This window comes from Saccharomyces mikatae (genome assembly GCF_947241705.1).
Source record: "Saccharomyces mikatae IFO 1815 strain IFO1815 genome assembly, chromosome: 14".
In the NCBI taxonomy this organism is placed as follows: domain Eukaryota; kingdom Fungi; phylum Ascomycota; class Saccharomycetes; order Saccharomycetales; family Saccharomycetaceae; genus Saccharomyces; species Saccharomyces mikatae.
In genome coordinates, this window is record NC_079269.1 from 45,403 (window position 1) to 60,202 (window position 14,800).

The following is a 14,800-nucleotide window of genomic DNA, read 5'->3' on the forward strand; positions in this document are numbered from 1 at the left end:
ATTTATTTGTACAAGCGCTATGTAAGATTCACAATTATAAATGAAACGTGCTTTTCATATTTGGCTTCTTGCTTCCACTAGCCTGTCCCAACCAGGAGAGTCATCCCATCTACCTCTGCCTTTACTCATCAGTGCTTTGATAGTAGATCTACATTTGTATTTCCAGTCTTTGCAAACCAAGCTGTCAGGCCCATATTTACCTTCCATTTCACCAAGAGATTCGTATGCAGCCACCAAATCTTCACAAGCATCTACTGTATCATTCCAAACCTTTTCATTAATTTCCAGATCAGGATTGTGAGAAATAGCCCTATAAGCCTTTTCATGACATTCTAGTGCTGCCCATGGTCTTTTTCTCCAGAGTTCTACTCTTGCAACCAATCGCCAGCATCTTGCGCTTGTGGTAATTACTTGAGGTAAAGTGTTACAAATAAATTCTGTACAGCTCTTTTGAAAATAAGATAATTTTTCTGGTTCTTCCGGATACTCGCTAGTCACTAGCAGTTCCACTAATTTCTCGATAATCGGTAGATCAATGGAACCTTCTCCGCATTTATCTCTTCTGATATTGACCAGTTGTTTACATGCCATTAAAACATCCTCCCATTCATTTAGCTTAACAGCAACAAGCATAAAGTTCTCCCAAATCTTCCAGTTCTTTTGAGCATCAGATGCAATTGCTCTTTTTAAACAGCTATAGGCTTCTTTTAATTTATCCATTTTCATATATGCAGCGCTTAAATTGGACCATGAAAGAGCATGGTAAGGGTCTAGAGAGACACACCTAGAAAATGCCTCAGCAGCTATTTGCATTTTCCCACATTGCAAACCAACACAACCATAAAAATACCACGTTTCAAAACTCAATGGGTATTGCCTCAACGAATCATTTAAATGTTTCAAGGTAGCAGAAAAATTTGGTTGAATCCCGGACGAAGGTGGAGGATTAAAATAATACTTGGCAAGGGAATTTTTGGCGTTAACATATTTCCCAATTTCCCAACTTTTTTCCCAGAGAGATGGGTCCTGTTTTATATCACCCAAAATGGAGAAGGCTCTGGCGTCTGAGTCGTTTTCCTTTATTCTCTGTAAAAGAATTTCCTCTGCTTTCTTTTCATCTCCAACAGTGGCATAACATAATGCAGTCTCACACACCATGCCTAGTCTTTCATAAATCTCTACAGCAGATTTCAAAATGCCCAGCGACATATATTTTTCCGCCAAGGTTGCATCCAGTTCCCATCTAGGAAGAAATGGAAGCTGATGGATATATGACAGTCTGCTAGGAACATTAATTTCATCTGAGTTTGGAATCAATTTACTTTTAATCTTCAAATCCAGTTCCTCTACAAGTGACTGCATTTGTAAAAGTCCTCTTTCAATAGTCTTAGCCTTCGTTGTTTCAATAATTGACCTCTCCCATAATGAGCGGGCAAAAATAGACCAATTTTTTTCACCATTTTGATATAATATCCTAGAAAGCAAAGCAGTTAGCTCTTCCTCCACAAGTGGATCCTTGGCAGGGGTAGTGTTTTTTATGGTGTAGAGACGCAGTAGTAGTTGAATATTGTCGTAGTCAGATAAATTAGGTTGATTATTAGGATCTAAATCGAGCAAGGACCTAGGGATATTTTCTTGACGCAGGGCTAATGGCAATAGTTTATCTTCTTCGTAACCTGATCCAAGATCTAGTTTGGGTCTTTTGCTATAAATTTGTTCATCTAAAGGTTCGTCAGTGAGAGATTCGAAATGAGGCTTCTCTAATAATAGATCAGATTCCAGAGCAAATGTTTCTGGTGCGACAGAATTTGTGTTTATAGCAAACTTTTGAAATGTAAGTGACTTTGCAATAATGATCAGCCCCGCATGAGCTTTTTGCTGATATTTGGTTCTAGTAGCACGTGCGCCTGTCATTACAAATTCAAAATTTGTTATATTTTTCACTTTGGTCAAGGAGGGCAGACACAGATGTTCTGTGTTGATAGCCAATGAACATTTGACGTTCTCCAAGTAGTACATAGCATAGAGTTGTCTTTTAAAATCTTCATGAACGCTTTCTGGTAAGTCCTTAATGACCGCATGTGCAAGGTCAGTAGATTGATATATTGCGGCTGCAACACTAGCTTGGAAGCCAGAAGGTTCAGGAATCAGTGACAAGTGTGTCAAAAGAGCTCTTGCCCACCACCAGTAACTTACGGCCAATAGGCCTGGAGTAGAATCAGGAGAAATAACAGGTAACGGCACTTCTTGATCCTGGGAAACAGAGAATAAGCTACCTTGACCAGTAATCCTCTCAAGTAACAATAGCGATAAAACTAAATACAATGGATCATCCATTAACTCGTAAGCAGGCTGGCCCATCACAGCTAATGAGCGGACAAGAGCTTTACTGATTGCTCCTATTTCGTTTCCAGTTTTGCTGAACAAACTTGATACTGCGTTCAACCGTGCTGCCGGACCTGTGTAGTTATTCTGAATAAAGGTCTGTAAAAGAGCGATAGCCAGAAAAAGCATTTCATTCTCTTGGCCTACTTCATAAACTTCAATTTCAAGAAACTCATTTAAAGCAGCGATGACGCTGCATGCAGATATTTCTCCTGAAATTTTGATCTTGCCCTTGAATCGGTCCACAAATTGCTGCACTAGCTGGTATGATTCACCGCTGATGATGTGTTCAGCTTCTCTCACGTATCTCGGGTCCAAAGGACCCGTCTTCAGCGATTCGACTTCTGCTGTCAGCAATATTCTTGCATGCAATAACGTGTCCATAATTTTGTAGGTTCTAGTACACTCTTTCCCTAAGCTATCAACCTTTTCTCAGTACCTCTTCTCAAGCTCGATGGGCATCCATCGAGAGTTTTTCTCTATTTTTTTCATAGTGAAGATCTTGAATAATCATCGCCACCTACGGAACGCGTTAGGGAACGCGTTTTTTCCATTATAATAAGTAGTATTACATCAATTTATGCTATAATATATGTGGCAAGGTTGGCTGTGAGTACGTAAAACAAGCTATTTTAAGCATATTAACAATGGCAAGTATGTCTAAAACCCTTGAGTGGGAAATCCCTTCTCTTTCTGGACGGTTTTGACCTTTAGTTAGCGCTCAAATTACTAACAAAATGTGGAACTCCAATAAATAGCTTATCAACCCTATAACGAATATTCATCAGTAACGGGAGGTGGTTTCGAGAACTCTGAATCCCGCCCCGGTAGTGGAGAATCTGAAACTAACACCAGAGTTAACACACTGACGCCTGTGACGATTAAGCAAATTTTAGAGTCCAAACAAGACATTCAGGATGGCCCCTTCGTTTCGCATAACCAAGAACTTCATCACGTGTGCTTTGTAGGTGTGGTGAGAAACATTACAGATCATACCGCTAACATCTTTTTAACTATTGAAGACGGAACTGGCCAAATAGAAGTGAGAAAGTGGAGCGAAGATGCTAATGATTTGGCTGCAGGTAATGACGATTCTTCCGGTAAAGGCTATGGTTCACAAGTTGCTCAGCAATTTGAAATTGGTGGTTACGTAAAGGTTTTTGGAGCTTTGAAGGAGTTTGGTGGGAAGAAAAATATACAGTACGCTGTGATTAAACCGATAGATTCATTCAATGAAGTATTAACGCACCACTTGGAAGTCATTAAATGTCATTCTATAGCCAGTGGAATGATGAAACAACCTTCTGAGACTGCATCCAATAACGATGGACAGTCATTATTTGTTAAGGACGATAATGACACATCTTCCGGGTCCAGCCCGTTACAGAGAATCCTGGAATTTTGTAAGAAGCAATGTGTTGGTAAAGATGCGAATTCGTTTGCTGTACCAATTCCATTGATTTCGCAATCCTTGAATTTGGATGAAACTACTGTCAGAAATTGCTGTACGACTTTGACTGATCAAGGTTTCATCTACCCAACTTTTGATGATAATAACTTCTTTGCCTTATAAAAGTATATAGATTGTTTTTTTGCATCTGTTTAATGATTATCTGTGTATTCCCTTTACCAGAAAACGTCAAAATGGAATAAGAATGGAGCCTACTATAAAGTTGTGAGGGGTACGAATATTAAGTTGAATTGCATAAATATACTATATAAAGTCAACTAAAAGAAGGATTTACTTACTTTTGTCCGTATGAATAAAGAACAAATCCATCCTTATCTCTAACTTCAATGGGAACATTCACACGCAGGACGGGCTTTAATAATAATTCCCAATCGTATCTTGTTCTCGGTGTACATAATGAAAAATGTCTCAACATCCTTATTTTGACAGCTTTGAATTTCGATAAATTCCTCAGGAAACACCAGAGATTGATGTTTGGAATATCTTTATAATTCTCTGGATCTTGGAAATCATTAAAAAAGTTCTCCAATGTCACATTCTGTAAAAACTCTTCCACGTCCAAGTCTCTATATTCGATTGTTCTATTTTTCAACTTGACCAAACTATCTTTCAGGCAACGCCTTACAGAGTTATTCCAATAGTAAGTGTGATGAACGTCTGATTCGGGGCTCATTACAGTTCTCAAATTAGGAACACCATTTGCAGTTGGTATGCTATCTCTTATGGGGTTGCTTTCATAGCCGATTAGTGTCTCCTGATCATCTTCGTCATTATCATCTTCATCTGTCTCATCAATACCACTCATTGTACTTGCGAGATGTTCCCAAAAGGATAGAGGAGATAACGGATACACATTAGTAAATGGAATGTTGATAACGTTAATAGATATATTCTTACTTGGAAGCCTTTCCCAAAGTAACCGGTAGTAATGATAAAAAGAATGAAATTCAGGAATCCTCTGTCTTTGAAAAGTTTGTAATTGTGCCGCAGTCAAGATGGCGGGCTTTTTGTTATTATTTGGTGATGGGTTGTTTGAAACATCATTCCCAGTGGTTCTAGATATATACTTCAGATTCAAAGACAGTACAACGGAAGATGTTGGTGGAGGTGTTATTATTTTCGAATCGGATGGCGCTTCAAACAACGTTTCAGTCATAGAGTTGCAGTCATTAAAATCGTCCTCTGCATCAATGTTTCGTTGCTGGAAATAATACGACTCGCTGACCACTTGTTCATTGGTAAAACAGTTGCTATTACAATCGATTGTTAAATTGGATAATGATTGGAAACAGCTGCATAATAATAAGTCAAACTTACTATTAATATTCAGCAAGGATAAATGTTTGACCATTCTAAAATAAGAGTGGAATAACCGTAATATCCCATTCCCGGGGACTATATCGCATGAGTTTAAGGTCAGTGCTGTGATCGGTGATTGTAAACTGTATAGTTCGGTATTTTCGTTCTTCAAAAACAACGGTAGAAACTCCATTGGGGTATCTAATGATTCCGTGTCGATCGTCACATTCTCCAATTTAAGTTCATTGATTATACCAAAACAGCAGAACAAGCTTGGTCTCAATACAAGTTGTTGATGATGACGCTGCCGATTGGAGGATCTTTGTCTTTTATTATGTGCTTTGATTTCTAGAATTTTCAGCCTTGGTAGAGAATAGTACTTGGACTCGTACTCTTTGACAAATTTTTTAGACAGTTGAAAAGTCCTCAAATCTTCGTTGGTTATGGACTGCTGGCCCTTGATTATTTTTCTGAAAAAGTCTCTAGAACCATCATTAAAGACAGAGTACCACAGAGGGATTTTGAAGTTCGGCTCCACTTCACTCAGAACCACCCTCGTCAAATTCGGTAGATAGTCTATAATATCTAGCATTAGCTCAATGTAAGTATAATGGAAGTAATTACTTTCAAATTTATCCAGCAGCTTGATTCGTTCTGAAGTTATTGTGGGAGTTTCATCGTTCAATCGCATGTTCTTCATCATTGTCAAGTCTTTATCGTACGAATCAAGTTTATACGATCCAGCAATAACAGAGCCTTGGCCATTCTTATTATAAAACTTGCTGTATTTTAACAATGAGTCCTGTGATTGAGGATTCTTGAATTCGATGGATCTTACAAGGAACCTTGCATTTTGTGATTTAGATTGGGTGGTACAATTATCACTATATGAGGTAATATTCGAAGTGTGAAATTCAGAGTGTATTAACGCATTAAACTTCAGTAGCGAAAGTTTTGAGTCTAGAATAACGTTTTGGAAAAGAAATTCATTGGTGATTAAATTATACAACGTCAAATTAACTTGGCATAGTGTTACTAAAGTGTTAAAATCCAAAGTTCGCAGTATTAGTAGTAGAACCTTTGTCGGCAAACACATGAGAGATGACCTATCGTTTACTAACAACGACCTCGACCTGCTCTCGCGACCTCTGCTGAGTAAAGGACTATTCGCATCAGCAGAGTTTTCTTCCTCTTCCTCTTCCCCCTTAGCAGCATGGGAAACCAGTGAGAAGTATTTTGATCTACCCAACAATTGCAATCGTTTCATGATTCAGTTAGCTGCGCTGTTTGAAGTAAGGTCTAGCTTTAATTCACAATCGGTAGTAGCTCATCTTTATGTATGCTACTCTTAAATCTTCATTTGGTTATCAGTAAAAAAATATGCGATGTGCGGGTTTTTGACACCAACCATGACTCAGTTTCTGGAAAATAATTCTACTTAACCATTATATATTTATATACATGTCTGTGCATGAGCCACTCATTCTTTCTGAGAAGGATGGGGTAGGTGGGGCGTCAGTCCTGGGTTGTTCTTGGCATATTTTCCCAGAACGTCCTTTAGTGAATCTGGGATGTCTTCAAATTCCAAGTCGCCCACATCTTGGCTAACTTGCTCTCCGTTTGCTTTCATTAACTGCTCCACGGTGATATGATTATCGTGGAATATTTTCAGATGGTCTGCTATCAAATGTCTCACCTTGCAGTGCGGACAAGAAATCAAGACGGTCCCCTTTTCATAAGCTTGCTTGGACATTGTATGTGAAGACCGTGTATTACATTTCTTGCAGGTAAAAGCTATCATCATCTTTGGCTTCTCTACTTTGAAAGACCCCAAATGAACCTTCTTGCCGTCCTTTTTCATTTCGTTATATGCGATGGTATTGGTGTGCAACGGTGCTTTGGGAAAAGTACGGCAGACGTTGTAGCTTGCACGAGGCCCTATACTTCTGGTTAGGCATCTAGTATAAAGGAGGCAGCTGCGTATTAGTGTTCTACTTTTCAGACTCATGTTTGGCTTCTTGATCACCTACTTTATCGGGTGCTAATTCTCCTAGAGCTAATCTCTTATACCTTTAATGACGTTTTCTTTTCATCTTTCCTCATATAGTTTTGATATCACGCGAAAGTGCAAGAAAAAAAAATCCAATCAAGTGCAACAGTAACCAAAAAATATCAGCAGCCAAAAGGGTAGGTAGAGTGGTGTTGTTTCCAATCAGTGTTCTCATTGTGTATACGAAATGTCACAACCCCAAATGTCCCCTGAAAAGGAGCAAGAATTGGCCTCCAGGATCTTGCATAGGGCTGAATTGGCCCAGATGACGCGTCAATTAAAGCTTGGTTTAAGTAATGTCCCATCAACTAAACGAAAACAGGATTGTGAAACAAAGAAAAGAAGCGGAGAGGATTCCGAAGACGTTGATGATGAGCACAGATCTCTTTTAGAGGCTATATCGCCTGCGAAAAAGCCCCTTCACGATGATACAAATAAAATGACCGTTTTATCACCTGTAAAATTTGTAGAGAAGCCAACCACACCCCCATGTTCACGGCAACGAATAGCTGAAAGCCGTCCACAACAATTGAAGCCCAGAAAGGATGGCACTCCATCCACTCCAAGGGCTTCGGCTACTCCTATAATTTTACCACATGCCTCATCGCATTACCAGCGTCCCCACGATAAAAACTTTATGACGCCAAAACGTAATAATAATAATAATAATAATATAAGAAAGAAGGCACCGGTTTCTAAGGATGCACCACAGGAGAGCGATAATACTGCGGGGGCAGACCTCTTGATGTATCTCGCCACGAGCCCGTACAGTAAGTCTTCACATCATGGTACACCAATGAGCGTAAGGATGCCCACTACACCACGCTCTTATCACTACGCGTCACAATTAAGTTTGAATGGTACGACAACAAACACAGCAAATGATGCAGTAAGATTTTCTCATATTAAACCCTCAGCATCTTCTCCGCAGTCCACTTTCAAAACAAATATTTTGCCAAATTTTCCAGATGAATCTCTCATGGATTCTCCCTCATTATACCTAAGTAACAATAGTGGTAATGTTCAGGCGGCATTGTCACCACAACAGAGAAGAAGGCCTATCACAAACACATTGCACCCGCCTAGCAACGTACCTACCACGCCTTCAAGAGAGCTGAATAGCGCCAATTTCAACTTACTTAGGACGCCCAACTTCAACATGGGAGATTATCTGCATAACCTTTTCAGTCCTTCACCAAGAGTTTCCACCCAACAGGGTACCTCAGGCACATCAGCAGCAATTCCTTCTGTCTCAGCATTAGCACCTGCATCATCATCTTCTAACCACTCTACAGTGACCGCAGCTGCAATACCAAATCATACCGCCGATAATTTCCTAGATATGAATGCCAACGGAATCCCCCTTATTGTAGGACCCAGTACTGATCGCATGGGTGAAGGTGAGTCTATTGATGACAAACTTACTGATTGACCGTTGGCGGCGATGGTAGTTGAGTTGATATTTTCAAAGGGGTTTTGTTCGAAGGGACAAAGAATAATAAACATTAAAAAATACAAAAAAGTGACATATTAGTAATTAAATGACATCGAGGGAAATTCGGAGAGTTTCTCATTATGTAAGGATATGTACCGTAATATACAGGGCCGAAATTTCTTCTATTTCATTTTTTCTGGTGGCCTTTATGTTTATGGCTGTGCTTTTTCTTGTGTTTGCTTTTAGTATCTTTTTCTACAGGTATCAGTATTGTGTCATCTTCTTTCCCACTTGTTTCTGGGTCTACTGGAGGTAACCCACTTTCGTTTTTGAAAGTTTTCTTTCTCCAATCTCTTAATCTTCTTGCTTTCATCACCTTCCTCTTATCCTTCGCTCTTAGTTCTTTAGCACGATAAGGTGCAAACTTCTTCAAACCAATAAACTCATTTAAATCAGTATCATCGGCGGCGAAAATCTCTCTTGCAGTTAAACCAAAGCTTTCAGGAGAAACTTCACGATAGCGAAACTTTAGATCTTGCTCCTCTTTCGTGCGACTCCTACTCTTTCTTTCTTCTTCTTCCTTTTCAACCTCTTCTATTAATGCTAGCTTGTTTTGTTCTAAAGCATTTTCTACCAATTCATTAACCTTTCTCTTTTCTCTTTTCTTTTGTATTTTTTCCACTTTTTTGCTTTTCTTTCTCTTGGGACCTTCTTCATTTTCATCTTCCTCCACTATACCTTCTTCCCCTTGATCGTCACCATCAGCATAAAAATCACCCATTATTTCGTCATCTTCATTCCAGGTGGGCTTTCCCTCCTGTTTATAAAACTCCTCGTTAAACAATTCCGCTACTACATTATCCCATTCTTCCTCTTTGAAATCGTTTTTCATTAGAGTATCGGTAATTTTTTTCACCATATCAGCATTAATTTCAGCTCCATATTCTTTGGTTAATTGTTCTAGGATGTCTGTCAGTTTGTTCAATTTCTTAGTCTTCTTTTTTTGGACGGCTTTATCCTTTTCTGTTTTAACCTGTTCCTTGACCTTCTTTTCTTCCTCCCTTTTTCTTCTACGAGAAGAGTTGTCAGACCTTCTTAGTGTGGCTTGACTACGTGCATATGATACAATTTCTGCTGCGTTTGGATCTTCATATCTAAAATTATAGGCATTTTCAAATTTTTCCGCAGCATCTTCAAATTCTTCATCGTCCTCTCCATTATTGTTCAAGTCTAAGGAAATCACCTTATCGCCCTTTTTAGGAATCCAAGCCTGTTGATTGACAAATTCTTCTAAGAAGTTTTCTTCATTCCCGGAAGGATCAGGTAATCCCTTTTCCTCTTTCTTTGTAGAAGGTTCCTTTCTTTTCAAGAACCCATCATCTTCATCTTCATTGTCCTCTTCATTATTGTCATCACTAAAGGCATTCTTGATTTCATCCAAGAGCTGAGATTTTTCTTCGCGTTGCTGGGAAACAAAAGATTGCTTCCCATCGACAGTTGCATGTTCGTTCTCTTCGTCATCTCCTCTTAATGCATCACCAGAAAGGATGTTCATACGGTGATAGTCCTTCAAGTAAATAGGTTTATGCTTGCCCTCGCGATTTACCAGCTTGGCAACAGCAGATTCGGGATCTTCAAAGAATTTTACTTTAGGATCCAATAGTTTATCAGTTTTATTATTTTTTATAGCATCTAGCACTTGATTGATACCGTTTTCTACTTCATCAGTTATTAGCTCACCGTAATCATCTTCCTCCTCCTCCTCCTCCTCCTCTTCTTCTTCTTCCTCCTCACTAGAAGCGTATGGTTCTCTTGGTTCGATTGCCGGTTCAACCGCAGTAGAAATGTTTTCAGTTGTTTTTTTGATGGCAGAATCCGGGGCAGTCACACTAGCCTCTTTATTTGCTTGTTCTCTAGCTCTTTTTGCGGCAGACTTTTTTCTTGGCATTGCTTTTGGGACTCAATTCAATGATATGGTTATTTTATTACCAGCTTTTGCCAGTAGACATTATCATATCTTCTGTTCTGCAGATGAGATGAGATTGAAATATCTGAAAAATTTTACTCGATGACTTTCCGGGTAAATGTTTTTAAAGCTAGCTTCAGAAAGATAATAAGGAGATATTCCAAAACTAGTCTTATATGAATAATAATAATACGCGAGCAATTAAGTACAAGGCACGTAGGCCAAATTAAAATTATAAACTAACACTAAATTAATAATAATATTTCAAATTAAAGAAAGAACAGGAAATAGAAAAGAAAGAAAAATTAGAACATAAAATAAAAAGTAAAGAAGTTGAAGGAATGACTTGATAAAAGAAGTGTATGATAACATCAATAAAAAATTGAATAACTTATTTCAAAAGAAATTTTCCTTTTCAAGAGAAATAAAAAAACGACAAATAAAAAGGGGAACAATTAGGACATATTTGACCATCAAACCTTCCTAGTAGATGTGGACAAGTCGATCGAAAAATTCCTATTCAATAGCTTCCTGAGGCTTGATTTTGTCTGCAAATTCACCCAGGATTTGTAACTCAAAATCATTAAAATCGAACAAGTTTGGTAGTTTGATTGGTTCTGTGTAACCCCTTGGTAAGAAAGTGTCATTCTTCCTTAATTCATCAAAAAATTGGTGGGCAAGGATCCTTCTTGGAGACAATCTTTGTTGTGGCTCATAAACCAGTATTTTCATTAAGAGATCAATACCGTCTGGACCGGAATGGCCAAAGTACTTTTCGAATCTCTGTTGTGAAGACCCCGAAAATAGTGGCTTGGAGAACAGAGGACCATCGTAAGCCGGATTTGAGAAGAAGATGAATCTTTTATCAGGAGGTCCCAACAATTTAGCAATTTCCCTCAGTTGTAGAAGAGGTTCTTGACCTTGGAATATAGCCTTACCAATTAACATTTCGCCCATGACGCAACCCAGCCCCCATATATCGATTTGAGTGGTATACTGGGTACAACCAATGATCAATTCAGGTGCTCTATAAAATCTTGAACAGATGTAACTAATTGAAGGTTGATTATGTTCCAATTTCTTGGCCGAACCAAAATCACATATTTTCAAGACCCCGGTTTCCGGGTCCACAAGAACATTGGAGGGTTTAATATCACGATGACAGACACCAAGCCCATGTAAATAAAGCATTCCGCGCGCAATTTGATATGTGTACAGCCTGATATGTTTCAATGGCATTTCTAGTTTATTTGTCACATAGCGATTAATTTCAATTTGTAGAGTTTCTGGTAAGCATTCCATGGCCAGGTGTTGATAAACTTTATTATCCTGCGGGGACAGATGGGTAAAGAAATACTGCAATTTAACAATATTTGGATGGTCGGCAATCCTCAGGATCTGCAATTCCCTGGATTTGTACTCTGTATGAGCAGGGACTTTTTTGATGGCAAAGGGGCCTAGCCAGTTCTTCTTATCCTGAGTTAGATATGCTTGTACAACAGTCCCAAAGGCACCTCTGCCGATCTTCCTATACTCTTTCACCAGCATTCGCCTCGTGTTGTTAGATTTGTTCGAGGTCACATCGTCTGCAATGAATTCTGATCCTCTTTGCAGAGAAACTCCATTCTGGTCTTCCGTAGACATACGAATTAGAATGTGATGGAGTGGGGGTTCGGGAAACAGAAAGTGAAAGGAAAGATGAAGCAAAGAACTCTGTATTTTTAGTCTTAAACTCCTATCAATAAATACGCTACGGGCCTGCCCACACTACTTACACGACACAATGGCACTCACTCGCGAAATATGCGTCCTTTCCCTTGGAGATTATGCCTGCCCTCTTTCGCATATGAAGCTCGCTTTTTTCAATGTTGTTTGTGGGCCACTGTACCATCATTTAGTACGGACTAGTTTGCAGCAAGAATGCCACTTTGAGGAGACATAACAACGTACATATATTAATGAGCTTTCTGCACGTATTACATGTAAATGTGTCAACGACGAGTTCTCGATTATGCTAGGACATGCTAGCCTTCAAGTATCCTATTACTGTGTTTTGAGTTAAAATCCCAGGCAGTTATGAGTAGCAGTTTGTTTCGTACTTCGTGACTGTTTTGAGTAATAATGATGAACTGGGAAAGAGGACGAAGAAATGAGAGTAAGTAAAGTGGTAAAGCAGTGGATTCTCCTAAAAGAAAAGGAATGAAAGATTAGTCTGATAGGGTGTGCGTGATGATGTTACAATCTATGTGCAAAGGCTGCCGATGGACACGGTTTGTTGGGCCCATCAGAAGATGGAATTCTACTGGTCCGAATGGAAGAGTATCTTTTTCTTTTAAGGACTTATCCAGTCAAGAGGATATCACGAACATTTCTTACCCTTCCGCCCCCAGTTCTTCTTCTGGGAAGACGAATAGTAGTAATGAGGTTTACAAGCCTCAACAAGAGGTGGTGAAGTATATCTTGCATGGGAAATTTACCAAAAACAACACGCATTTGACATTCTCCAGCGTGATGGAGGACAAAAACTTCCACAAGAATAAGGGGCTTACGTACAACGATACGATGTTATACTATTTGAACCTACCTCAAAAGGTGAGAATCTCGCTATCTACTGGTTGTTTAGGGTTCAGAAAGGCTGCTAGAGGGGAGTATGAAGCTGCATTTCAAACCAGTAGTAAAATGTTTGAATTAATCAAGGAGAAAAACATGCTGAATAAAGACATTGAGGTGGTTATGGACGATTTTGGGAAGGGCCGGGCTGCATTTATATCTGCTCTTGTTGGAAAGGAAGGTGCCAATGTTGTGAAGAAGATCGTGAAAATTAGCGACGCCACCAAATTGAAGTTTGGTGGCGTGAGATCTCCAAAGATGAGAAGACTATGAGCAACACCCATTATTTATGAATTTATAAACTATGTAAAAAAGAAGAAATATATTCGTGTAAATAATTCGTTATTTCCCTTTCAGTTATCGTCGTTGGAGTTAGCCAAAATCCTCAAGATGGAAAGGAACAGATTGATAATATCCAGATAAAGCATCATGGCACACCTAACTTCTTCATCAGGATACACTTTCCTGAAAATCAATTGCGTGTCGATGAAAAGATACACAGTGAACAAAATGGCACCCAGCCATCCGTAAAGCAGGTTAAACTTAGAAGAATGAGTATTCCAGCCAAACAGTAAGGCTGTGAGACCCATCCCGATCATAATCCATAGGCCCCAATTTAGCCAGTAGTATATTGACGTTGCGGAATTTAGCACGTTTTCGAATCTCCCAGATAGTGCGGTCAAGGAGACGCCGACAACAACGATGGTGGTAATCAGCAGAGCTGAAAGCACAGTTTCTTTGTCGTACACCAAAGTGACCAGTGACAAACAGTATGCTTCAGATAGTGTGAAAATCGACAGCAGGGTGAGCTTTTGTCTGTTCGAGGACAAGACGTACCAAGGTAGGCGTCTCTGCTCTTGCGTTGTTTCTTCGCCGGGACCCGTGAGTAAAGGCTCAGGAACACTGGCCTCGTAGTCCTCGGGTCGAGGGCTTACTGCGAGCCAGATGCATGATATTAGTGACACCGCCATGCATACGTAGAAGAGGGCGAAATGTGACATGATAAAAGTCTGCAAAGAAGTGGAAACGCTAGCCCAGTAGCTGAACAACAGGCTGGCCAGTAGCTGGCACGACAGAAGAGAGTAAACCTTGTGCATAAACCGCTGCCGGATGATGGGTTCGCACGAGACGACCACTGTGGAATATTTAAGATCTTCTGGAATGAAGGCGTTGCCATCTTGGCTGTCTCTCGCAGGCTGTCCATAAAGGTGCGAACTTTGTTCTTCGTAAGGGGGTGGAGGACCTGACATAGTAATATGCGTTTATATTCTTGTAGTTGCTATTGTTACCAGGATATTGTCAGGAGTAAGACGAGTGTAACATCAGATCCTTTTCTTTTATCCCGGAAAGACCAGTACTATAGCCCCAAAAGGGGACCAGCCGGGTATCCCAGTTGCGTTGCCGCCTCCAACCCTATGAGCTTACTATAACAATGCATGATCAATTGTCCAAGAAATACCAACATAATCACGACAACTATCAACATTTTCGTGGAAATAGTAGTGAGTTGGGCTAACTTACAGGTAGTACCATGGGGGGATAAGGAAAGAAGGAAGGGAAGAGAATACGAACTACTAGTGGCAG

General features: G+C 39.6%; 9 protein-coding genes across 9 annotated transcripts; 3 read left to right on the forward strand and 6 right to left on the reverse strand.

The window, feature by feature from the left end:
* Nucleotides 1-54: 54 nt before the first annotated feature.
* EMW1 (tetratricopeptide repeat-containing protein EMW1) lies at nt 55-2,769 on the reverse strand (the record flags this gene model as incomplete). The annotated part of the gene is made up of 1 exon (XM_056225083.1): nt 55-2,769. The coding sequence occupies one exon, from the start codon at nt 2,767-2,769 to the stop codon at nt 55-57; it is 2,715 nt and encodes a 904-aa protein (XP_056078937.1).
* A 263-nt stretch (nt 2,770-3,032) lies between these two features.
* Nucleotides 3,033-3,958, forward strand: RFA2 (Rfa2p; the record flags this gene model as incomplete). Its single annotated transcript, XM_056225084.1, has 2 exons — nt 3,033-3,039; nt 3,144-3,958. The coding sequence occupies 2 exons, from the start codon at nt 3,033-3,035 to the stop codon at nt 3,956-3,958; spliced, it is 822 nt and encodes a 273-aa protein (XP_056078938.1).
* A 172-nt stretch (nt 3,959-4,130) lies between these two features.
* SKP2 (putative SCF ubiquitin ligase complex subunit SKP2) lies at nt 4,131-6,422 on the reverse strand (the record flags this gene model as incomplete). Its single annotated transcript, XM_056225085.1, has 1 exon — nt 4,131-6,422. One exon carries the CDS (start codon nt 6,420-6,422, stop codon nt 4,131-4,133), a length of 2,292 nt encoding a protein of 763 aa, XP_056078939.1.
* Nucleotides 6,423-6,635: 213 nt separating this feature from the next.
* ZIM17 (Zim17p) lies at nt 6,636-7,163 on the reverse strand (the record flags this gene model as incomplete). The annotated part of the gene is made up of 1 exon (XM_056225087.1): nt 6,636-7,163. One exon carries the CDS (start codon nt 7,161-7,163, stop codon nt 6,636-6,638), a length of 528 nt encoding a protein of 175 aa, XP_056078940.1.
* A 229-nt stretch (nt 7,164-7,392) lies between these two features.
* On the forward strand, nt 7,393-8,637 carry STB1 (Stb1p; the record flags this gene model as incomplete). Its single annotated transcript, XM_056225088.1, has 1 exon — nt 7,393-8,637. The coding sequence occupies one exon, from the start codon at nt 7,393-7,395 to the stop codon at nt 8,635-8,637; it is 1,245 nt and encodes a 414-aa protein (XP_056078941.1).
* Nucleotides 8,638-8,827: 190 nt separating this feature from the next.
* KRI1 (Kri1p) lies at nt 8,828-10,588 on the reverse strand (the record flags this gene model as incomplete). Its single annotated transcript, XM_056225089.1, has 1 exon — nt 8,828-10,588. The coding sequence occupies one exon, from the start codon at nt 10,586-10,588 to the stop codon at nt 8,828-8,830; it is 1,761 nt and encodes a 586-aa protein (XP_056078942.1).
* A 534-nt stretch (nt 10,589-11,122) lies between these two features.
* MCK1 (serine/threonine/tyrosine protein kinase MCK1) lies at nt 11,123-12,250 on the reverse strand (the record flags this gene model as incomplete). The annotated part of the gene is made up of 1 exon (XM_056225090.1): nt 11,123-12,250. One exon carries the CDS (start codon nt 12,248-12,250, stop codon nt 11,123-11,125), a length of 1,128 nt encoding a protein of 375 aa, XP_056078943.1.
* Nucleotides 12,251-12,835: 585 nt separating this feature from the next.
* Nucleotides 12,836-13,489, forward strand: MRPS18 (mitochondrial 37S ribosomal protein uS11m; the record flags this gene model as incomplete). The annotated part of the gene is made up of 1 exon (XM_056225091.1): nt 12,836-13,489. The coding sequence occupies one exon, from the start codon at nt 12,836-12,838 to the stop codon at nt 13,487-13,489; it is 654 nt and encodes a 217-aa protein (XP_056078944.1).
* Nucleotides 13,490-13,569: 80 nt separating this feature from the next.
* Nucleotides 13,570-14,466, reverse strand: BXI1 (Bxi1p; the record flags this gene model as incomplete). The annotated part of the gene is made up of 1 exon (XM_056225092.1): nt 13,570-14,466. One exon carries the CDS (start codon nt 14,464-14,466, stop codon nt 13,570-13,572), a length of 897 nt encoding a protein of 298 aa, XP_056078945.1.
* Nucleotides 14,467-14,800: the final 334 nt, after the last annotated feature.